This window comes from Micropterus salmoides, unplaced genomic scaffold (genome assembly GCF_014851395.1).
Source record: "Micropterus salmoides isolate LMB-PRFRI ecotype aquatic unplaced genomic scaffold, ASM1485139v1 Ms_hic_scaffold_2, whole genome shotgun sequence".
NCBI lineage: Eukaryota > Metazoa > Chordata > Actinopteri > Centrarchiformes > Centrarchidae > Micropterus > Micropterus salmoides.
Window position 1 is genome coordinate 22,474,241 of NW_024041150.1, and position 24,333 is coordinate 22,498,573.

At 40.6% G+C, this 24,333-nt stretch overlaps 1 protein-coding gene across 4 annotated transcripts; it reads left to right on the forward strand.

Moving 5' to 3' along the window:
* The first annotated feature begins 1,498 nt into the window (after window positions 1-1,498).
* LOC119912907 (synaptopodin-2) lies at window positions 1,499-23,870 on the forward strand. Of its 4 annotated transcripts, none has more exons than XM_038732178.1 (5): window positions 1,500-1,688; window positions 10,570-10,721; window positions 11,958-12,757; window positions 14,566-17,543; window positions 21,747-23,870. In XM_038732178.1, exons 1-5 carry the CDS (start codon window positions 1,581-1,583, stop codon window positions 22,338-22,340), a joined length of 4,632 nt encoding a protein of 1,543 aa, XP_038588106.1. In that variant the 5' UTR covers window positions 1,500-1,580; the 3' UTR covers window positions 22,341-23,870. The 4 variants fall into 4 exon arrangements, with proteins under 4 accessions (XP_038588105.1, XP_038588106.1, XP_038588109.1 ...); XM_038732181.1 differs by having other exon boundaries at window positions 14,566-17,483; XM_038732177.1 differs by lacking the exon at window positions 21,747-23,870 and having other exon boundaries at window positions 1,499-1,688; window positions 14,566-19,617.
* Window positions 23,871-24,333: the final 463 nt, after the last annotated feature.

Below are 24,333 nucleotides of genomic sequence, written 5' to 3' on the forward strand. Positions count from 1 at the left end.
CTCTCCCGTAGAAGAGCACAGCAGCAGATGGGGGAAAGAGAAAGTGTGGCAGAAGCATGACAGAGACCAGAATAAAACAGAGCTGTTTGCTGTTCTCATTTGTTTTTTTCAAAATTAGTGTTAATTTTACAATAGTATGTAACCGTTAGGCCTATAGCTCAGAGTTAGTTTCAGTAAATGCTCCTAAAATCAGTTCAAGGACCAAAAAACGTAGGCTACTCTGATTGTCACTACTTTACAACCTCTACAGGTCCTCCTTCCTATCTGGAAGGTGAACAACAGACCATATGTGTGCTTTCATCCAGTCTCAGTTTATAAGAATTTCTTTCTAGACAACAAATGTGGTGTTTTAGGGGCAAACTGTGATTCCTATCAGTCTATTCATGAAAGGACAAAAGTCAAATTACATTTATTAAAACAATATGACAAGTGGGCTATGATATTGTATAAGATAGGCTACATTTTGTCTGTAATATCAATATTTATTAATTAATCAATATTATTTCTTAAGAACAACTCAATCAATATTGGCCTACTTAATCTAATTTCATTCAAGGTAAGTTGAGTGGGGAATTATTTTCTTTCTTTCAATTAGGCTTCCTGTATGTAGGGTTTCCCCTTAGAAACTGATCAAGTGGCAGCACCCAAAATGGACGTGTAATACCATGGTTAACACGCTATTTTGTGTCGTCTCAAGACGTTTAAATTTGTAGTGTTAAAAGGGTGTTTTATGTCACCTTGAGACGACATTTTTCTGTGCTAATCAGCCAAAAAACTTTACTATCTGTAGAATTTGGTCATGTCCCTACCAATAATCAGCTTCTACTGAATTGTCCCTAGCAATAATTTTGATCAAAACAATTAAATATAGGCTAACCACTGTTGTCTGTCAACATGTATCGATGTGTTTGGTAACAAATGTCGTCCCTCATCTGGCCCCACCAACAGTGACGTTAAATGTCCTTGTATGATACAAACACATCAAGCGAGACTAAGCTTTAACATGGAAGGAATCATGAATGAATGAACATATTTCCTTACATTTATTGATTAGGCCATTAGTAGTTATAATGATACTAAGTTATAAGACCTAGCCTACATACTCACACGTAGCCTATATGCCTATCAGCGATGTAGATGGTATAGGCCGTGTGTGGAGTTACAGTCTCTGAACATTTGTGAGTCTGCCACAAGCTGTGGAGAGATTTACATTCTACATTTACACACACATCACAGTGTGTTTACTTTCCTGCAGTCTTTGATTGAGTAGTATTTATCTAGGCCTTTATGGCAATTTTCTGCAGAAGCCGGGTGATATTTAGTAGTCAAAGTATCATGTAGCCGCTCCCCCCAAGTTTATTAGGATGCCATAGCTCGTGGAGGTTAGACAGAGATGTAAAAGTCCAAGAGCTCACAGTTGCATGCAACGCCTGCAGGCGGGTCCTGTGCGCCGTGACGTTTCCTGAGCGGGCTGGACTCAGGGAGAACTCGGATGATGGGGATTATAGTAAAGTGCTGCTGGTCCGGCTGACAGCTCGATGATCGCGTTGTGGTGCTTTGGCTGAGGAGCTGCGCGCAGCATGGGCACCGGGGATTACATATGCGTAACGCTGCGAGGTGGCGCACCCTGGGGATTCAACCTGCGAGAGGGAGAGGGGGACACCTACAGACCTTTTTTAGTCTCCCAGGTATCTATCTATCTATCTATCTATCGTTATTATTCAGATGATGCAAATGGCCCTATGAAAGTTTGCTCATCTTATTGTGGAGATCATATTAACTCCCCTGTTTGGATTACAGGTTCCATATCTATTGTATGTAACTGAGTAGGAAAAAATATTTCTTAAAAAGTTGATCAAACTCTGGTGGGAGGGAATGTATTCGGAGCGGTTGCGCGTCGCTGCATTTTTGTGTGCGTCGGCTGTGTTTTGGTGCGAGATTCCTCTGGACCCTTATATGGTCAAGGCCAAGAGAGAGTGTGAAGCTGAGGGCAGTGTGATCTGTTAACACTCACAAAGACTTCAACGAGAAAGCAAAGCATTATTCAGACGAGTAACTGACCTGCTGAGTGAAAGGTATGTGCCTAATGCAGGAACACCAATGCAAATACACACACACACACACACACACACACACACACACACACACACAAAACAAGTTGGCTAAAAAAATTGATGACCATGCAGATATCACTTTAAAATGATATTCAAATAAATGCCAGATAGGAGATTAGGCAAATTATAGGTCATGCTTGAAACCATGTTGGCTCCATAATATTTGTCTAGCCTGATGGTGTGGTAATAAAACTTACAGGTAACAGTAGAGGATTTCATCAGCCCACTTGTGCAGCCACTTTTCTCATGACACTCAACAGGTTTTCCTTTACACAGCATTTTGAGGCAGCATAGGATGATAGTTTGTGGCATCAGGCTGTTTATTTGTGAACAATTTGCATGTCAATATCTATATTTTTACACATGTGACATGTGCAGGCAATAATGTGCAACTTTTCTATGACTTAAAATACAGATTAGGATACTTTTTAGCACTAACTATCCAGTTGTGAGGACCCATGGCATGACTTTTCTAGTAGGCCTAATCCATATGATTTCAGCAGTACATGTTACATTCATTCTACTTATAACATAACTAACTCAATACAGTACTACTACTACTTCTAATAATAATTATTGACTGGATGGACTATATAATAAATCTCAAATAGATTAGGTAACATTCAAACATTATTTTGCTTGTTGGTTCTCATGAACTCAGTCTCAGTTACTGCATCTTTAAAAGTAAAATGTTCCAAAAAAAAAAGTCAAATTAAAATAAAAAAAAAGCTGACAGCTGATTTTAGGATTACTTTTAGATGTTTTGCTGTGACGTAAATGTGCACTGAAAGAGGTAAAACCAGGTGCCTTTACTCTGGAGAGCTGCTGAGACTCCACGGTAAAACAATTTCATGTTCACAAGCACTCAAGCTGCTCAGATCCCTTATCAACTTGTCTTCCATGTAGTGGAAATGTAAATGTTTTTCTTAAGATGCATTCCTGTGACATCAAAGCTCCACCGGAGGAAAGCACTGAGGGTGTCCATCGACGCTTAACCCATTTTACACAGGTGAAGCCACAATTCTGAAGTTCATTTGTGACTTTTATCATGATTTTTGTAGCAATATAGATATTATTTCTGCATTTGTTGGCATGAAATGGTTGGCATGAAAATGGATGTGGATACATGTCCATGATACAAGTTTCAAATTAGCTCATAAACATCTTGTTTGATGACTAAAAGAAATCCCTTATTGTTGATTCTGGCATTTAATGAGTGGCTTATTTCATAGTAAAAGCATAAAACAAGTGAAAATTATTTGATACCCTTTTACTGTAGGACTCTGTTGAAGAAGTTGTATTAACATATGTAAACAAATTGACTTCACACATCAAATGTGGGCTGCAGACATCTTCAAGATCCAATCACAATTTTTAAACAAACTAATTCTTGGTGATTCACGGCAACTCTCCAAGCATGTTAATTTTCATTTGTATAAACACCCCGCAAAGTCTTGTTCACTGCTTGGGGAAATTATTCAGCAAGAGCCAACAGAACACTTTCAAAATGCTATGCCAGAAATGATCAGCAACAGTGAGGTTTAGCAGGCAAAACGACTGTAAAGGTCTCTGTCCTTTTCCCCGCATGGGGAAATTCTGCCCACTACTTCTAATGCTTGTTTCAGTTTAAATTTTCTCTTGAATTTTTAACGTCAAATCCTAGACAATGTAGTATTTTAGCCTCCAAAGTGTTCTCACGTGTTACATAAGGGTCTTTTAGGTGTTATTACAGTGAAGTAGCTACATATGATGCATATGCCTCTTTCTAGGACATCTGGGTTTTTTTAGTCCACCTCATCTGGAAGGCATAACTCTAAACATACCCCCAATCTCTTCTTGTGAGAAGGACAGAGAGCCAAGTCAGTTCCTTAAACGTCGAAAAAAGCAAACATACCAAGATCATGACAAATACTCTGAAGCTAGAGGCTCTCCTGTGTCTGATAAAATGTGTGTTTTTTTTTTTTCAAGCTTCTGTTGAAAGTGGAAACTGTTTTGTTTCCTGAGAGAAAGTGATTGTTCAGTGTACTGACAGGCGGTGCCGTGTGAGGGCACGGGGTATCCACTCTTAAAAAGGTTCTTTCCATATAAGGTGAGGCAGTATTTTTCTTCTCATTTAGAGTCCTGGCCTGAGTACAAAGTTGATGAGGTCACTTTATTTTTAAAGCTACAGAAACGGCGTCATGCAAAAGTCTACCCACAAATACGCCAACACACGTTTAGAAAACATGGAGCAGTTTTCATCTGATCTACGGCAGCGGTGTAATGCTCGTTCTGGAAGCCTTAGGCAAAAAAACCCCCCACTTACATATAATCTGTATTAATACGCAACAGATATTCCAGAAAATAAATTGCTTAAATCCTACCAACCTGAACAGGAGACATTTTGGCCTGCTAATTACTAAGGTATGCCATCTTGGTATGTGGAATGTCAACATGCATCAGATCAGTTATGGAGCCCTGCATGACAAAGCAAATGTAATCTAACTGCGAGACTTTTCAGAGTCTAATAAGAATTTATACAAATGTCATCCCCATTCCATTAAATTATATTCCTAGCTTGAATAAAATGTCCTCTTTGCCTGGGTAATCTGTCCCTTAACAGAGCAAATATGCCTCTTGTTGCTGATGCTTCAGTCCTAATAGTGCACCATAGGAACCTTATTAAGCTGCCAAGCAATCAGCACAATGCGGCTGCAGCATTCATTCAGTGTCGTCTTCTCAGAGTAAACAAAGGGCTTCACAGCTCCTTCCATTACTGGATTTTTTGGCTGTGTTTTTCAGCAAAACATCTACATCCAAGAAAAGGCAGTGACCTCAGATGATGACTGTGCCCCTTTTTTATTTCACATCCTCTAAACAAATGAATACTCCATATTTTGATAATGTGTATAGTAATAGTGTTTGTATGTTTATCAAAATAGGGATTTAAATTGTAGTTCGGTGAGATGTATCATCTTTTTTTGTTTATTTGTTTTACACATTCTAACACAGTCACTTTTATTTTCCTCACCTGACAGCACATAGTGGACGTGTACATATAGATGTGTACATATAGTAAGTTCAATGATGTCTAATGTGTGTCTGTGTATGTCAAGTCACGTTTATCTGTATGTGTTTAATATGCTGTCACTAGTAACTCAGAGATGCTGGTCCTAGGTGACTTTATGTTTTAAATAGCCTAAAAGAGATATGTGACAATCTAAATCTTTCACAGCTGACTGAGGAACCTAATTTAAAGGATCCTTCCAAATCTACATTAATAGATTTGATTTTTGTCCAATAGGAGGGACAAAATGACTGGCTCTTTAGTTTTTGTACTTGGCCTTAGTGACCACTGTCCTCTAGCCTGAGTTAGAAGTGCTAGACTGAAAAGGTCAATCTTTGTGATTGTTAACAAAAGAAATTTAAACACTTTTAATAAACAGGCTTTCCTTAGTGACCTTGCTGACAGTAATGTATATCCCACCTCTGAAATGCCAGATATAGATTTGGCATTGGAATATTTTACAAATGTATTGCTTTCCATTATTGATGAACATGCGCCTCTTAAAAAGCTCATGGTTAAAGATAGATCGAGCCTAGTTCTCTACAGCATTCTCAATGATGTTCAAGGAAAGGGACAAAGCCTGGAACAAATAAGACATCAGAGACTTGCCATGGTTTTAACTCACATTTCTGCTGCTGGACATTTATTTATATATGGTGTACTTTAGATCAGTTCTGGATTATAATCCTTTGGCTCATGTGCCCTCCCCCAAACCATACTGCTCAGTTCACCATACAGGCATTCACGAGGAGGAGGCACTCCTTAAACAATCAACTGCAGGAAAGCAACTGGTGAGGATAAACTATACCCTTATATCGTGGAACAATTTATATGTCTTTTTAATATCTCCATTTCTACTGAAGTTATCCCTCAGGTCTTAAAATCTGAACATTTAATCCCACCACATGAGGGTGGTGATGAAAATCATCTCAATAACTATTCACCAATTTCCAAACTGTCCTGCCATGCTAAGGTCCTGTAGTCATTAGTTAATGATCAGCTCTTATCAAGTCCACACCAATCTGGTTTCAGAGCTATAACTTTGATTATAAATTATATTGTATCTACTGCAGACAAAGTGAAATAGTGTGCTGCCCTCTTTGTCAATTTGAGAGAAGCTTTTGACATTGTTGATGATATTACGCTCCTACAGAGGTTATGTGATGTTGGTTTTAAAGTCCTAAAAAGGGTCTGTCTCATAGACAGAAATAGGTGATTTTACCACTGTCAAAGGGGGTTCCGCAAGGTTCAGTATTGGGTCCTGTCTTGTTCACAATTTAAATCCACAATATTGCATCCGCTACACTGCACACTCAGCCACTGAAATCCTACAACGAACCTTTGACAAATTTAAAGATGCGCTCTTAAATTTGAAAGTAGTCCTAAATGCAAACCAGACTAAATACATTCTATTCTCTAGAGCTAGAGCTATTGTGGACTATAATTTGCATGTTACCACTCTGAATGGAATTTAGAGTCTCAGAGTATAAATACCGTGGTATCTGCTTTATTTTCACAGTGACACACTTGTCATCAAGTTGTGAAAAATACTTGTACAGGAACAGAGCAAATTTTCCTATGTTCAGTGGGAAACCCACAATTAAGACCGTATTCTTGTCTGTCTTGGACAACGATTATGTTATCTATAGACAAGCCTCTGCCTCAACTCTTAAACCCCTAGAAACAGTTTATCACTGCACCCTAAGATTTATTACCGGTGACAGGTATTGTATTCTTCAGTACATGTTGTTGTATGGAAAGTTTGTATGGGCACCTCTAACAGTAAGACAAGCATACGTTTATGTTTATTTATAAAGCCCTAAATGGCAACTAACCATTATATACCACTTCCATATTAAACTGGACCAATAGTCATTATTCACTCGTAGTCACTCGTTAAAGTGATTTGCAAAACTCAAAGTTCCGCTGTCAAACATTAAATTTGGGAAAACTACTTTTTGTTTTTGTGCTGCAGTTTACAACACACATTAAAACTTAACAAACTTGTACCTACTGGTCAATTTAAAACCATGATTATATTGCATTAGTAGTATGCCCAGGGAATGTAGATAGAAACAAACTTGTAGTTAAATCTGGTACCGTACATCACTTCTATTTGCATGTGAATAATGTTTTTTGTACATGGTCCGTGACAAATAAATGTAATGGACTAAAATAATGCCTCTCTTCTAAGACAATAAAAAGGAATAGATGAGTGAATTGAGACATTAAATTTTACTATTATCCCACATGGTGTGAGCGCTACCTGTAAGGCAGCTGGAAAATATTTGCCTGAAATGTAAAAACATAATTGCTTAAAGCTGTGAAGGGCAGGAACCGCCGGGAGCTATGTGGACACATTATGCAGTCCTGTGTTTCCTGTGATTTTGTGTTTTGTTTAAGCCTATTAAATAGATAATTTGAAAATGGGCAACCCAGGATAAGACAGGAATACAATGTAAGTAGTAAATTTTTACGATCATGGCAATGGTATTTTTGGAAAGCACTTTATTTAAAGAAAAAAACAAACAAAACACTTTTTATGTTCTTCTCTTCTGACACCAGTACCATTTATTTATCATTTCTTGCACCTAGAGACACTAGGTGGTATCTGCGTCCTTTGAACACTGTCCGACTCACTGAGAGAGAGACAGCGACAAATGTTTCCCCTCCTTTTTTGGAGCATGAATGATTGCTGTGGCGTTCCAGACAATCCGTCCTCCGTGTAGTGAGGGGTGAGTCCCAATAGACAGACTTGCAGGCTGCCTTATAGGGTCTCTTTGCACACTGTTAACTCTTAAAAACTCAGGGATGGAGTTGGAGGGGTTTTATCTGAAAGTCACCAGCTCTATAAAGCAACTCATACATTTTTTAAATATATGGCGAAGTAGGCTTGACTAGACTCAGGCTTATGTGTTTAAGGTTGTGTGATGAATAAGTAGGTACAGTATTGTTCCTTGTATGTCTATGCTGGAACACTTACTTTTGATGGATGCAACAATACAATTTCATTTTGCATCTGCTTTTGAAATACAAATAATGAAACATGAGCATCAAATGGAGACAGATGGTGAACAGTTTCATCGGGATGGTTTTTCATATGGTAGCAAAACACTAAATCTTTGCTCTGCATTTGGTGCAGTCTCTACAAGTGCTGTTGTTATGCTCACGCAGGGATTCTCCTCTTCTTCCTTCAGCACTAAAAGATGTTTGTGTGTGTGTGTATGTGCATTGCCATCTAGTGACAAGCTTGTTTTACTGCAAGTATCTCGAGTTGTATGAACGTCCATGGAGATGGTGCTGCAAGAGTTGATTGATAATCTCCATTGGTGTGATATTTGAGATGAATTTTTTTGCCGCAAGATTATAAAATTATTTATCTTGATATCTTTGCAGTGGTTTTGGATTTTTTTTTTTAGATATTTCCATCAATAAACTAGAAAAGAGAGCAAGCACATTTGTTGTGCCAGTAATTGTGAAGAAGGACTTTTTGGTGTGTTATCCCCATGTATTCAACCGTCTACATTTTTGCCTGTTTACTGTCGCCTTACCTTTGTGACTGTAGTTTCTGAAAATCCTCCAAGGCATGCGAAAGCAACATGGATTTTCTGTGTGTTGTATTGTTAAAATAAACAGGGATAAGTTTTGAAATGCCTGAACTCTGACCTCTTTGCAGTTCCACAATTTATGTGGCTGCTGCTTGCCAGGAAGGTTTTCTGGGTAACATCAACTTCAATATAAGAAAACTAGGTCATTGTTTTTGTTTATTGATGGTGTGATTTAATAAATTAACTTGAAAAGAGTGCTCCCACGGTAGCCAAGGGACATTAGCATGATCGATGATTGGATAGCATCATCATTTACTCATGTTCAGTGTCATCAAAGGTTAACCTTGACTCTGATGTATCTTAAACATTACCGAGTAAAAGTCACCGAGGCAAAGATTAAGACACATTACTTCATTGTGGTGAATGAATTGAGTTGTGGAGCTTTATCACTTTCAATATTTAAAAACTACTTCTTTGCCATGTATAGAAATAGAGAGAGATTGTATGCAACAAGAATTAAACTGAAGATGTCATGGCGCACAACACGCTATGACATCTTCAACACAAAAACACGCATAAATGTTGGTAAATTCTGAAGTGGTTACTAATCTCAAGAAATAATGACATAATAAACCTTCTTTTCAAAGCTATTTATTTTATAGTATTTGCAAAATACATATTTCCTGAGAGAATATCCTCTAATTGCATGGTACTGAAGTAATTATTTATCCCCCTAGCTGGATAAATGGCATTTTGTGCAAAAGTTATGGGGTATTTTTCCTTATTAAATCCTTTTATTAATGGACCATTTTATAGGCCTCAGGAACCAATTACAAGGGAACAAAAACATCAGTCATCCGTTTAACAGTTTAAAAAGGTGCCCTTTAAATGGATCTGCACCTAGCTGGCCTACAGCAATAATATGCAGCTGCAGGGTTGAAATAAAAGCTAGACCCACTTCTAAATCAGTGACACTGATTGGACATAGTAGTACAAATTGTGCAAATTATTGTTTGACTCTACTGTGACTTGTTGGTCATGTACTTTTACTGAGTTCATTCCCAAAGGTTTTCTAATTAATTTGGGGGAAATGCCACTAACTCACTCAATTAATGATCCAATCTGAAAACATGTTTGGATCTGATTCACTTGGGATGTACTTCACGTAGCACCTTACAGGGAATTATTGCCCTCTACACACACTGTCATCCATTGCCTGGCTTGAATTTGATACACGTCAAACGGGGTAATCCATTCAGGCTGCCTAGGAAGTCTTTAGAGGCCTTCAGCATTGCGCTTATCTTAGTGCTAAACATAAACCACTTTTCATTTACAAACATTTACTATTTTGGTTACATTATTGTTTACAGGCTGACTCTTGTATTTAATCTCCACTTACAAGAAGAATATTTTTCTCATATTATTCTCATGAGAATGCATGTTGCATGAGAATGCATTACTCCTTTTTGTAACCTAAAAATACGGTTAAAATGGTCCTCTTGTTTTCCCAGCTAGAACTCGATTTATGGCACTGACCAGGGGGAGAATGTATTGTATTATGGCCTTAGTAGCAACTGACAACATTTCAAAGATGATTTATATAGACTTCTTGTAAATAGCAGCGCTGTCATAGCCTGGCTGTGTATGAAGGTTAGAGGGCACTTCATCCTCACTGTCCAGCTATTTTCTTTATCTGAGAGAGTACATTTGTGTTTTGGGGGTCAGTGGCAGCTGAGGATACTGTTATCATAGTGACGCTCAGATGCTGTCAGTGAAAAGTTTACTTATAATAGACATCCTGTGTGGGATCTGTGTGATTTTCTAGCTTTTTGTCCTTTTACTAAGATTTTGTCTTTCACAGGTAGAAGAAGGTGGTCGTGCCTTCCAGGCTGGAGTGCGGGAAGGTGACGAGCTGGTGTCAATCAACGGAGAGCCGTGTGCTGATCTCACCCTTTTACGAGCCTTTGCCCTCATCGACGCATCAATTGACTGTCTGCAAATGCTTGTCAAAAGGTAGTGGCCAATATCACCCATTATATTAATGATAGTGAAGTGGTACACAAAGAACATTTGTGAATTTCAGATACACAACATCATAGTTAAAAAATGTACATTCAGTAACATTACAATATGTGCCATGCACTACTCTAGGTCCTACTCACGACAGCAATGCAATTGATTATTGCACCACTGTATTAGCATTTAGATTGCATGTAGTTTTATGACCTGTGCCCCTTTGCATGGTTCAGTGAACCACTGACTGTCTGTGTATGTGTGTGTAATAGCGAGTTGTGTGTCAGCCATGCTGACCTTCCAACTGGCTTGGCCAATGTGTTGCTGATTTGTGTGTTTCATTGACATGGAGCTGCTCAGCCGTTATTCAGTGGGTATCGCCAGTGTCTTTATCAGGATGACATGTCCTCAAATATTGCTGCATATGCCTGCAGAGGGATATACATAGGCATATTAAAGTTTAATATAGTTCTCTTCTAATTTAAAGTCGTGCTCTTTGTGGCTAAGCACACAACAGGATTTGTATTAAGACAAATCTGATTGCATGATTATAGAATCTTGTCTCTGTAGACACGGAGAACAGATGACCTCAGCTCGTGGCTATCAAAATGTATTATGATATGTCACTCTTTCCCATTTGGAGGAAAGGACTAGTCACTGAAGTCTAATTGGCTTCAATTCAATAATTGCAGTTAGAGATAACATTCTGTCATGCTATTCATTACTGACCTTGAAAATGGAAATTAGGCAGAGCGATGTCGAAACAGGATTACTTTCCTCTTCAGTGAGCTGACCCTTTTGTTTAACTTGCTGCATGAAGATTAAATCTTTTTGATTACTTTGACAACTTCAGCATTGGCAGATAAGCTTCCCTTCCTCAAAAATCCAATGGCTCCATACCTCAGTGATGATGTATTGCTTATCCAAGTTATTGAATCGGACTGTGTTGTGATTAAATGAGCAAAACAAAGATGTGTGTGTCACACCCGTTTTTAATATGGAAGTAAAAGTATTATAAGGAAATATTTGATGATTCACAATCTGATAGTTTAAAGGCAGCATGGAGTTTAGTAGTTGTCTGAGAGTGACTTATCTTTGAATGTACAGGTCCAAACAATGCCAAGTTTAACAAACAAATAAAATAAGAGGTGGCATCTTATTACTATTAACAGTGGTTATTGAATTAAGAAAACTTGCACCACTCCCTCATTCCTGTTTTCCCTTCTCCTCTGAAAGATACTGCCCCACCCCCCGTGAAGACCATGAATCAGAGGAGACATACTGCGGTGAGAGGGACTCTTCTGGTGAGGCTTTGGAGAGCACCACCCTCCACATCTTCTCCCCAAGGCACAGGTCCCAAAGCCCAAGAGTACTCCACATATCTGAGTCTCAGGATGAGGCCTACTATGGTGAGTTGGACAGCATCACAGAGTTCCCCAAGGGAGCCCAACTGCTTTGCACCCAGCTGCATGCTCCCTCATCTGGTGATCGGAGAGGCCGGAAGCCTGTTTTTAAAGACAATGATGAAGAAGTACGGCGGTGCTTCTCTCCTGGGGACATGGTCGAGCTCCAGGTGTCCCTGTCTGAACAAAACTTGGACGACGTGGGCTGCACCTCTCTTGGGAGTGCCCAAGGGATCCAGGGAGAGCTTTCAAACAGAGAGGCCATTGAGACGATCCACGCCACCACCACCACCACCTCACACTATGTGCCGTGCTCTGTCAGAGAACCGCTCGGCCAGCATGGAGTCGTGCTCAGCTCACCTTCGATGCTGGGGCAGGTGGAGGTCATTTTGCAGCAGTCAGCAGCATCAGGAGCAGGGAGGGGCATCCTGAGTGTGGGTGGCCCCAAGGTCAGTGGAAGTGTTGGATCCCAAAGCGAAGGAGAAGAAGGAGGAGGGAACTGCGAGGGAGTTCCTGGGTCTTTTACTGTCTCATTTGGATTTCCCTCTGAAGAGGAGACACCAGCAGAAGAGCAGGACTCTGATTGTGAGGGGGGTCAAGACAAACCCAACAAGCACCGGGCAAGACACGCAAGTAAGTACCTATGGGCCATAGGGGGGGGGGGGTTAATAGGGACCTATTCTTTAAGGGGTAATCTGCAAGCTAAATGGCACTAAATTGCATTTGTCAACAACAACTGTGCATTCCAATGCCTGATGTTGTGTGTGTGTGTGTGTGTGTGTGTGTGTGTGTGTGTGTGTGTGTGTGTGTGTGTGTGTGTGTGTGTGTGTGTGTGTGTATACTCCTCAAAATAGTATATGTCTCTCACTGCAGTTGGAGGAGGGTGCTCATTCCTTCAAATGGAAGGGGACACATCCGGGTCTAACCTAAATTACAACTGAATCAAAGGGATAGTAGGGAAGTACAGTGCATATAGGATGGTGACAGAAAGCTAAATATAAAGAATACTAAAAAAAGAGACAAAAAGAAGCTATCTGAGAAGATATGTCACTTTGTAAAACTTAAATCTTCAACTATCCATTTGAAGAGCCTTGATGATGAATATGGATACTGAGGCGTTCCTCCGAGCTGTTTTGAAGACATAAATATAACACCAGCACGCTGATGATGCCTGCAGAAGTGGCCCTTTGACAGACACCAGCATGTGCTCCCCTAGACCGTTACCTGATCCTTTCAAACTGGGTGCTTTAACTGAGCTAAAAAAGTAAGTCCATTGCTCACTCCCGCTGTCTCCTCCACCTTCAGGTTAGTCTTGCAGGAATATAAAAAAGTAAGCCGACTTATTATTTTTATTACAGCTTTGCATTATTGGATGCTTTGTCGTGTGATGTCTGTTATCGGATTGTTCTGAGTGTCGGCAAAAATTATGTAAGAAGAACAGAAGGTTTTAAGTGGACAGCTTGTGAACTTACAGATAAGGACTGGTAAAGACACTCCTGTCCTGGGGGATGTATTGCATGCAGGCTATCTTTAATCTTTATCATTTCCTATTCCTGGCTACTTTATGGGGATGAACAACGGTTTTAATGTAGTTCATTGTGAACAAATGAGGATATTAGATATAGGTCAGAGATTTTTAGTATTTCTTTATGGGTTGTTGTTTTATAATATGTTCAACTGAATGAGCAAATTAGGAGTAATACAATCACAAATGAGGAAAAGCACATGGATATAGCTGGATAAATATTACATGTGGAGGAATCAGTTAATAGAGCTTAGTATATACCATATTAATTGTGTGGTCAGATCAGTTTAACAGAGCATATAGTATTAATTGTTTTTAATACTACTGCTGCTTTTACTAAGAACATTGGATGTATTTTTAAAACCTTTTTTTTTTTTTTTTTTACATTGATATCGGTGTAATGTTACTCTGAAATGAATTGCTTTGTGGCTTGCTTAACTCTGTTTCAAAACTTAATCTTTTCATCTGTCACCATGTTATTTGTGCATGTTCTATTTTTACTCTTCAAATGGTGCTAAACCAAACTGGGGTCAATATGATGAAATATCATTCTATTTTTTGACTGCTATTCAGGAGGGTATATTATTAAAAGAAACATTCCACATTCATAATTTGAAGTAATTTAGTCCACTACAATTACATGGTCAGTACAGACACAGTGTGCAGGGGCTGCCTTGAAGTTGTCCTTAAGTCATTGATCAAAGGGCTAAAAAGTACAAACAAAACCATTTCAAATGGAGACATATTAAAGCAAGCTGTTTCAAGGATTTATCTCCAAAGATAAAATTATTTGTGTTAATCTTTACTCCATAATACCTATAATTTCAGGTGAAATCCATCAAAGAGTAGCATTGATTCCCCTGTCTAAGACCCTTTATTCTGAACACTGAACGCTCTCTTTTTCTTCTCTACACAGGACTCAGGCGTAGCGAGAGTCTGTCTGAGAAGCAGGTGAAGGAGGCCAAGTCCAAATGTAAACGTATTGCTCTCCTTCTTACGGCTGCGCCGCCCAACCCCAACAACAAAGGGGTGTTGATGTTCAAAAAACATCGGCAGAGGGCCAAGAAATACACACTTGTGAGCTACGGCACAGGAGAAGACGAACCAGAGGACAGTGACGAAGACGACGAGGAAAACGACGACGACAAACAAGAAACCCACACTGTTGAATTTACCCTTGTGGCTCCCAACAATTCTGAAATAGACAAGCATTTCCTTGCTAATGCCCATAGTAGCAAAGGTGTGCTAACTTTCAACTGGGACAGGGGTCTCCTTGAGATTGAAAAGAACCTGAACAACCAAGCAGAGATGGAATGTTTACCTGAAACAAAGGGCAAGGGTGCCCTAATGTTTGCCCAACGGCGTCAAAGGATGGATGAGATTTCTGCTGAACATGAGGAGCTTAGGCGCCATGGGATTCCAGTGGAAGGAGTGCCAGAGGCTGAAAAAAAGATAGCGGAGCACTCCTACATGCAGTCCACAACAGAGGGCCATGCTTACATGGATGTAAATATACACCAACAAAGCCAACAGCAACAACAGTACCAGCAATATCGGGAGCAACAATACTATGAACAACAACAGAACTACCAACAACAACAACAACAACAACAACAACAACAACAACAATATCAACAACAGTATCAGCAGCAGCAGCAGCAGTATGAACAACAGCATTATCAACAACAGCAACTGTATCAGCAGCAGCAAGAATATCATCAAGAGCAGCAGCAGATGCAGCACTATTCTTCAAACATCAATGGCACAGTCCAACATCAAACCAGTGAAATGCAGAGTTCTTTCAGCAATCGTGCTGCAAAGCCTTTCTCAATAGAAAACATGGCGGATACCCCTTATTCACCTGCAATGAGTGGGACCAATCAAGATTCTGCGGGCCAAGGGGAGCAGATAGCTTCCCGTGATGAGCGTATTTCTACCCCTGCAATTAAGACTGGCCTTTTGATGGATGCAAGGAGAAGAAATACTGGCAAGCCTATGTTCACTTTTAAGGAAGCACCAAAAGTATCACCTAACCCAATATTGCTAAACCTCCTCAACAGAAGTGATAAGAAGTTGGGCATTGAGTCAGGACCTGAGGAAGACTACCTTAGCCTTGGGGCTGAGGCTTGTAATTTCCTCCAGTCTCAACGAGTTAAACACAAGACTCCTCCACCTGTGGCTCCAAAGCCTGTGATCAACCCCAACTCTCCTCCGTGGTCCCCACAGATAGAAGTGACCAACCAGGACATGCCTCAACAAGCTGAAAATAGTGTAGCCACACCTGCTGTAGCCCCCACCACTTTGACTACCCCTGCTCCAGAACTAGAGCCAACCCCTGCACCTGCCCCTGATCCCTCTGCCCCTCCTGCCCCTCAGGAGACTCCTGCCAGCAACCCCACAGAGGAACAGCACACATGGACTCTCCCAGAGTCTGAATCTCGACAACAGGCTATGCAAGTGACAGCTCAGGAGGAAAGTGGTCATATGAATTCTACCATGCAGGCTGAGCCTGCTCCTGTGACTAGCTGGGCAGCAGCACAAACACAAGCACAACAACAGCCATCTACCAATTCTTGGCATCCAGCTCAAGTACACCCCCAGGAACCACCTCCAAATCAGACCCAATCACAGCCACCTTGGGTGACAAGTCAGCCTTCTCAGACCCAAGCACAGCCTCAACCTCCCAGAAATACTTGGACCCCTCCAATGCAGCCATCCTGGAGTCAGCCTCAAGAACAAGCTCAAGCTCAGACACATGCTCAGCCATCCTGGGCCCAGCCTCAAGAGCAACCACAGTCTCAGCAACAGGTTCAGCCACCCTGGATACACTCTCATGAGCAGCCAAATCTGCAGCAAATGCAGCCAACTTGGGGTCAACCTCAACAACCAATGCAGCAGCCACCACAGGCCCCGTGGGCACAGCCATCACAAACCGACTCCAAGCATCAGCCACTATGGGTGCAACAACCCCAGCAGAAATCCCAAGCACAACCTCCTTGGACTCAACAGGTTCAGCCAGAATCCCAGCCACAACCGCCATGGGTTCAGCAACCACAGCATCAGTCACCACAACAAGCATGGCCACAGGCCCAAGCACCAGGTCAGCCTCAACCACCTTGGGTGTCAGCTCAGCCTCAACAGCAATCTTCAATTAGTGCATGGCCTCCGTCACAAACTCAAGCCCAAGTTCAGCCACCTTGGATCCAAGCAGCTCAAGTACAACCTCCAGTGCAGCCCCAAGCAAATTTGAATCCATGGGCGCCAGTACCTGCGCAGGCGCAATCCCAACCATCATGGGCTGAGCATCCTTCAGAACATGGTCAGCAACCTATTAATTCTTGGGCCCATGAGCAAAATCAAGCCCAGCATCAACCACCTTGGGCTCAACCAGTCCCACCACAGCCTTCACCACAGCCAAATTGGCAACAGTCCACTTTAAAGACTCAAGCACAACCACCAATGAATACATGGCCTTCAGCTCAGACTCAGCCTCAGACACCTGTGAATGCCTGGGCACCACAGTCACAGCAAATGCCTGTGAATGTTTCCACGTCAATGGTGAACACTCGTCCCTCACCAAAACCTTGGCATCCACCACAAAATGACCCACAAAACCGGACCCCTCCACCTCCACCACAGCGAATGCACTCTTTTACGATTGGTCAAAGAGCATCATCACCCATAAACCCAATGGCCACTGTCTTGAACCCATCATCCCCAGGTTCAGCTTTTGAGATGCCAGCCGTCAGAGGAAAAGGAGCTGATATGTTCGCCAAGAGGCAGTCTCGTATGGAGAAGTTTGTTGTGGACTCTGAGACTGTGCAAGCAAACAAGGCAAGCCGGTCAACATCACCAGTTGCGTCCTTACCAAATGAGTGGAAATATACACCCAATGTACGTGCTCCACCTTCACGGGCATATAATCCTATTCAATCTCCCTCTTATCCCCCAGCAGCAACAAAGCAGGCCCTTCCAAGTAGCTCTTCAGCCAAAGACAAGAACAAAGCCAAAGAGAAACCAAAGCCTGCCCCCAAACCTCTGAATGTTATAGATGTTATGAAGCATCAACCCTATCAACTCAATTCCTCACTCTTTACCTTTGGCCCAGCAGCCGAGGATACCAAGCCCCCTACATCTAAGCCCGAATGTTCACCTCCTAACCCACCTGTTGAAAACCAACCAATTAGATATGAGCAAATGGCCCCCATCCAGCCAGCTGGACCATTTAATGCTCCATACAACCACCAAGCCTATGGGATGCCCATGCAGCCTATGATGCATGATGGCCACTACCAGCAAAACCCTGCTAATGTTTATCCTCCCTCCAATCCTTATCATCAACCTTCCGGTGGTCCATACCCGCAAGCATATAACCAACAGTATCAGCAACCCGCCCCACTTGCTTATCATCTCCAAACTCCTCAGTCTCCAAACCTTCCCTACCAACAGGCACCACAAGCCCCTTACCAACCAGCTAATAGCCCTCCCTACCTGGCACCTCCCTCAGTACCTTACCAGCCACAGCCTCCCAGTAGCTATGCTGCTCCTTGTTTTCCTGTACCTGCAAGACCTGAGTCTGTATCAGGTGGTAACACTACAGCTGCTCCTAAACCTAAATTTACAGCTAAAAAGAGCTCAGCTCAGGTGTGGAAGCCTACAGCAGTTGATAAAGAGTGATTCTGATAGAATCATGAGACTTGGTGTCTGCTTAAGTCAAAGGTGGTTGGTGCTCTTGCAGTCCTCTGCCAGGGGGACTATTGAGCACATACACTTGCTTTTGCAATGACTATCTTCATTGAAAGTATTAGTGTCATAGGACAGAGCTTGATGGTTTTCAAAGTTTTGAGGGCTAATGTGGATAGCATCTCCAACACATTAAGAACATAAGAATAAGAATTGTTTCTTACCAGACATAAAGGAGCCAAATGCTTCTTTATAAAGCATGTACATTTTAACATGTTAATAGAAAATGATGCATATGCATACTCAGAAAATTGCTAATCAATGTCATTTTATGTAAAAGATTCTCAAGTGATGGCTATATAAGAATGTAGGAGAGCATGATGCTCGGTAAGAATTCAAAGAAAGAAGTGCGGAAAAATAAGAAATGGAATGAAAGAATGATATCAGATAGTGACAAGAGGAAGGTGATTTTTGAAAAGAAGAAAAAACTAAATGTGTCTTATCTTATTTGATAAAGAAACAATCAAAACAAAAAACAACTAAAATGCAATAAAGTTCAATAAAAGAATCAATTCAATGAGTAACGTAAAAAATAAAAAGTAGTGAGGGAGAAAGGGTGGGGTCTGTGGGATGAAATGATACCAAACAGAAGGCTCAATTTGTCAGTTTGTCAGTGATGTCATAAGTACAGCGATTATGTAATAACTGTGACATTGCAAGTGAAGGCCGGAGAATACAGTACAGATAGTACTCCTCACTAAAAGTGACAACTAACACTGGTTGCTTGAGTGTTTGATTAGTATACATTTATTCCTCAGTGTCTTTGCCATAACACCTGCTTACGTGAGTTAATTTTATTTTAACCTTTTTACCAGCTGTTGCATCATGTAAGGTACTATATTTAAACTGCCTCATGAGAGGCAGTGCTGAGGTCCAGATATAGTAGGCTTAAATTTCAACTGAAGCCAGTCAATGCTACTATATCTTAGACCCTCACAGTATTTTTTCTGATAACAGAAAAAAAAAAAACATTATTGCCCTCTCACCTAGCTTCACTCTTCTGTGCATCTTCTCCAGGTTTTGTTTTATATGAATAGATGATCAATTATATACAAAAGAAGAATTATTGAAAGGACAACCAGCTTGATAACGTTCACAAATATATTTTTGGTACAGGGCTGCTTTTGTTCTTCATGTTCTTTTTCCTTTTCCTTTGTGTGTTTCTCTTCATAGCGCACTTTCTGTATGATTCACTGCAGTGCCATTAAAATGTCTTTTATCCTTATTTGGATTTCCTTTCTTTTGTCCTTTGAGCATGCTTTTTGGGTTTCTTCTATTTCTAGTCTCTTTTCTTTTGATCTTGCTTAATTACACCACTTCTCCGCCTGTACTATAAATACAAAGTTATGACAAAGTTACTCTGTATTTACTCAGACAAACATTCCAGCTACAAATTAATCAGTTACCATTAAATTAGACTAACATCTAATATCCTTTTGCAAAAGCAGTGGTTATCGTGACAATAAAATTAAATGAAATACACTCTACAAAGAGCTTTTTAACATCAGCCAGAAACACCTCATTATCCAAATCACCTACTTTTACAGCAATTGAGGTGAATGCTTGAGTAGCAAATTCCTGCAGAATGACAACCTGATGATGCATGTACAAAGGGTATTATTAGATTGGTGATTTCACTGAGTACAGGCGATCCCACTGGATAAATCTGGAGGTCAAGTGAGCGGCCCTTGCTGAAATGTTGTTTCACGCATTTTGAAAGAGGGTGGAGATTTGTTAAGTGGAAGTTTTAATATCAAACGTTGTCGTAAGTTAGCAGATTTCTGAGGCTATATCTGGAGGAATGATTCTTCCAATGATTCTAAAGCTGATGATACACGGGGCAACTTTTTGATTGCTGGGCAATCTTGCTAGTGACAAGTCCGGCTATGTTTTGAACGGATAGCGGCAGTGCAGGGCAGAGTGGTGGGGGAAGAGACGGTAGTACAGTAGTAATCTTTATTTATTACCATTGTCGACAGTGTTGCCCTGCACGATTGCTCTAAAAGTTGCTCTGTGTATCATCAGCTTTACTGAAATGGTTAGACTTGACACCCAATCCCTCATTGGTTGATTACAAATGCATCTTTATCTCAGACAAGTGGTTGTGATATTCATATATATAACAATTTAAATATGTTATTTATGCAAGAAAAGGGAAATAAAATGGATATGATGACCAAAGATTTACTCTAGATTCAGCGCCTGCACATACTCACAGTGTTAAATGTATGCTGATATTACTAACTTTGGTTCCTAATACTGTATATTATCAATGCTTAATTAAACATTCTACTCTCAAATATACTTTCTTATAGATCTGGGATTCCACAGAAACTCACCATAAATCTACACAAACAAAGCCATAACATGTCTGTCTCAAAAAGTTTCTGTATGCACATCATCATGGACACAAACTCTTAAGACCAGCTCAGCCCCATTTCTGAGATATATGTTAAATTCTGGAGACTGCCAGCTAGATATAGACAAATATAATAGGCAAATATATAGTAATTTAGGAAATCACCTTCAGTAAAATGGAAATATGACCTAAGATTGTCTACTAATTACTCACACATTTTTGTGTCTGCCCTAATCCAGGATAATGCTGCCACAGGCAGATACCTGAGTCGGCAGATAATTTATTCATCCTTGACTCATTCAGCTACATTTGTCTTTTTTTATGACGGCACTATCTTCTATTCTGTTTCATTTTTGCCACCTCTTGCCATGCTCTGAGCTTACACCTCTTTCTCCACATGATGGCAGCACTGCCTTTTTTCCGCATGTCTGCCATGTCTAACAGAGTTTATTGTCAGAGACAATGATGAGTGCAGAGGTGCTTTGTCACCCCACATAACCCATGTTTGTCTAATGGAGAATGCAGTCTTGAGCATTGGACAATTTCACCATCTCATAGTCATACTGTCAAAATGTTGCTGTCTAGCAAAGCATATCCAGTGAAAGCAATCTGAATGTGGCTTATTCAAGGAAGCCCATGGCCTCTCATAAACCAGTTGTTCTAAAAAATAATGGGCAGTCCAATCTGCTGGCACAAATGCTAAATCACTGGGTTGAGGGGGATTACTGTGTAATGGACAATCAAGTAAACAATAGGTTTTCTTAGAGCTTTAAAAGTAAATTTATTTTGCATCCTATTTCATGGTTTGACATACCCATATGTATAGAATCAAGAACAGAGAACAATGTAAACATAAAAAGCTAATTTGATACAGCACTGAAAATAAATGTGTTGACAAAGAGCTACTCTCTTTCCAATGTTTTCCAAGCTGATTTGATTTCAGCCAAACAAAAATGCCCTTACTAAAATAAACATGTCTGGATCTTTCTTTATAGGCACTTGGCAGGAGCTACTCCCTTTCCCCACCAGCCAGAGTACCATCCACAGGCCAGAAGTCAGCTTCGGCTTGTTCTTCCCCCAAGCCTTCGGCTCAGGCCTCCACAACTCCCGCAGCAAGGCAGACATCCTGGCTGCAGAAGGGCCACAAACCCCCTACTCCCTGGGAGGCTGCCTCCCGGCATCCCCTGGGCCTGGTGGATGAAGCCTTTGCTTTCCAGAACCTCCAGCAAACCCTTGCCTCAAACGTCCGCTTGGCAGCTCAGCGCAAAATGCTGCCCGAGCCGCCAACAGAGTGGAAGGCCAGGGTTTCTTACCAAGCCCTGCAGAAAACAGGCAGCCAGACCTGGAGCCAAAGCCGCAGTCAGAGCCGAGCTCCTCTGCCATCATTTCTGTCTCCAACAAGGAACGCTGTCTCCACCCCTGCCGGTCATGCTGGTTACAGGTCTCTGCCCAGACAATGGCAGCCTCAGAGGTCTGTGGCAGACGCAAACCTGGGGCCGTCAGTGTCCAGCCCTGAGTACAAGATGCCCTTGGGAAAACAAACTTACAAGTCTGTGTACACCAGCAACACTTGGAGTTGGAAGCGGTAGGATACAATTGAACCTGTGTAACCTTAATGAGTAAATCACTAATTCCATAACACATTCAAATGCAGTTTAGAGCATTTCCCTTTTAATTCAGCAATATATTAACAAACAATAATATGAGTGAGGAGAGTGAGCTAATATATAATGAAGTGGACATTTGTGTGAAAGATTGGTTCGTACTGGTTTGACTGGTTTTAACATGCCAATATCATTTCAAAAAAATACTTTGTACGTTAAATCTTTAGTATAAACATTTTAGATAAAACATTTACATGCCATAATCAAATGTGAAAAAAGATGATCGCTCTATGTATGGAGGCTTAAAAATGACTTCAGTAAGATTTAACTGACAACTTTCTAGCTTACACCAAAGTGGGCCTGTAGTTTACCAGAAGAGACAATGAGTATGTTGTTCAGAATGGATATAATGAATGTGAATGGATATGTTTAGTACAAAATAAGTGGAAAGATTTGATTATTGTATAGTGACAGTATAGTACAGTAAGTGTTGACTGTTCAGTGAACCTTTCAGAATAGTGAGAAAGGTAGACAGTGACATACCCATCCTATAGTAAGTTAGAAGTAAAGATTGTCTTTTGAATTGTTTTCAGCTTGTGGATGGATTTCCAGTTCATGCTGGTTTCATTTTCTGCTATGTACGTATCTAGCATGCTGGTTCTTGCAGTGATTGTGCACTTTTCTCTCTCTCTCTCTCTCTCTCTCTCTTTTTGTTGATGGTTTTGTTTGAAACTTGGGGAAAGGTTAGCGCTATAACTCAGCATGTTGTGGGCGGACATGTTGTTATGTAAGACGTAATAATTTAGATAAATGTTCTTATTTACCAGGTGCATTTTAATTAATGTGTGGTGTTAATGTGGTCACTAACTACTCAGAGATGGAAGATGAGAAGCCAAAAATACGTCTTCCTTTCTACTTACAGTTTCCAAGACTGTTTATTCTTAGGGCATCTAGAAAAACAAATGAATTGTCACATTCCAGCGCAGTGTATGAAAAAAATAGGATGGAGTATGAAGGAGGACAATGGAGTTGTAGATGGGCGCAAAAGTTGAATTGGAGAATATTGATGTATCCTAATTATGACTACAAAAGAGATTTTATTAAGAGAGTTTATGACACTGGGTGAATTGCTTACAGCACGTGATGGGTTTGTGGCTTTCATTTGGTTTGGGATTTTGCTATAGACTTGTAATCATCTCCAAAGACTTAAGCTAGGTTGGTGTTTCCACAGAGTGTACATGATGTCCTAAAATGATTCTCACCAAGCGGTCTCATAAACATAAATAAGATTTATCACACAGTATTGTGTTGTGTCTCACTTGACTCACTGAACATCTTGACTATAGTCAATCTATAGTGTATCTGTGATAATCACACTGTATTGCTTCCATTCAAACAGCATTATTATGGTCATAACACAATACCAGTAATCAATTTCTGCTCCAAAGTAATTTCGATATGGATTCACATAAAGCATTTTACAAAATAAATGGTACAAATAGCACTACTTTACAACTTGCACTGTGTGTTTGTGCTCATTCCTCTCTTTTGCAAACATAAAATACTTGGCTCTGGGCCATTTGTTGCTTGCTGTACCATCCCATAAAGCTTTTTGCGTGATGTGTTGTCTTGAATAGTCGCTCCCTCCGTATCCAGCTGTGGGAGATGCGAGGGGTTGGTGGGGACACGTTCCCTTGGTGACCACCAGTTACATAATAACAGTGGGTACCCAGTGTATCTGAACCATTAGTGAATCAGAGATAAGGACACAGAGGGAGATGATAAACCGAAATTACTTCCCTACCAATTTATTATAGATTGTGAATATGCTGTGCGGGATTCAAAGGCTATTAAAAGAGTGGCGCTTGATTCAGAGTATGAACAATCATAAAGTGCAACACACATAACTTTAATATTTCACTTTGATTACAGGCATAGTTATCTTTATGCGAGACATTGCAGTATGTCAATGAACTTG

Excerpts from the sequence above, each read along its gene's own strand:
- LOC119912907 (XM_038732177.1), top strand. The coding sequence starts at position 1,581 with ATGGGCACCGGGGATTACATATGCGTAACGCTGCGAGGTGGCGCACCC. Across the intron at positions 10,722-11,957 it reads CTGCAAATGCTTGTCAAAAG|ATACTGCCCCACCCCCCGTG; the intron begins GTAGTGGCCAAT and ends CTCCTCTGAAAG. Across the intron at positions 12,758-14,565 it reads GCACCGGGCAAGACACGCAA|GACTCAGGCGTAGCGAGAGT; the intron begins GTAAGTACCTAT and ends TTCTCTACACAG.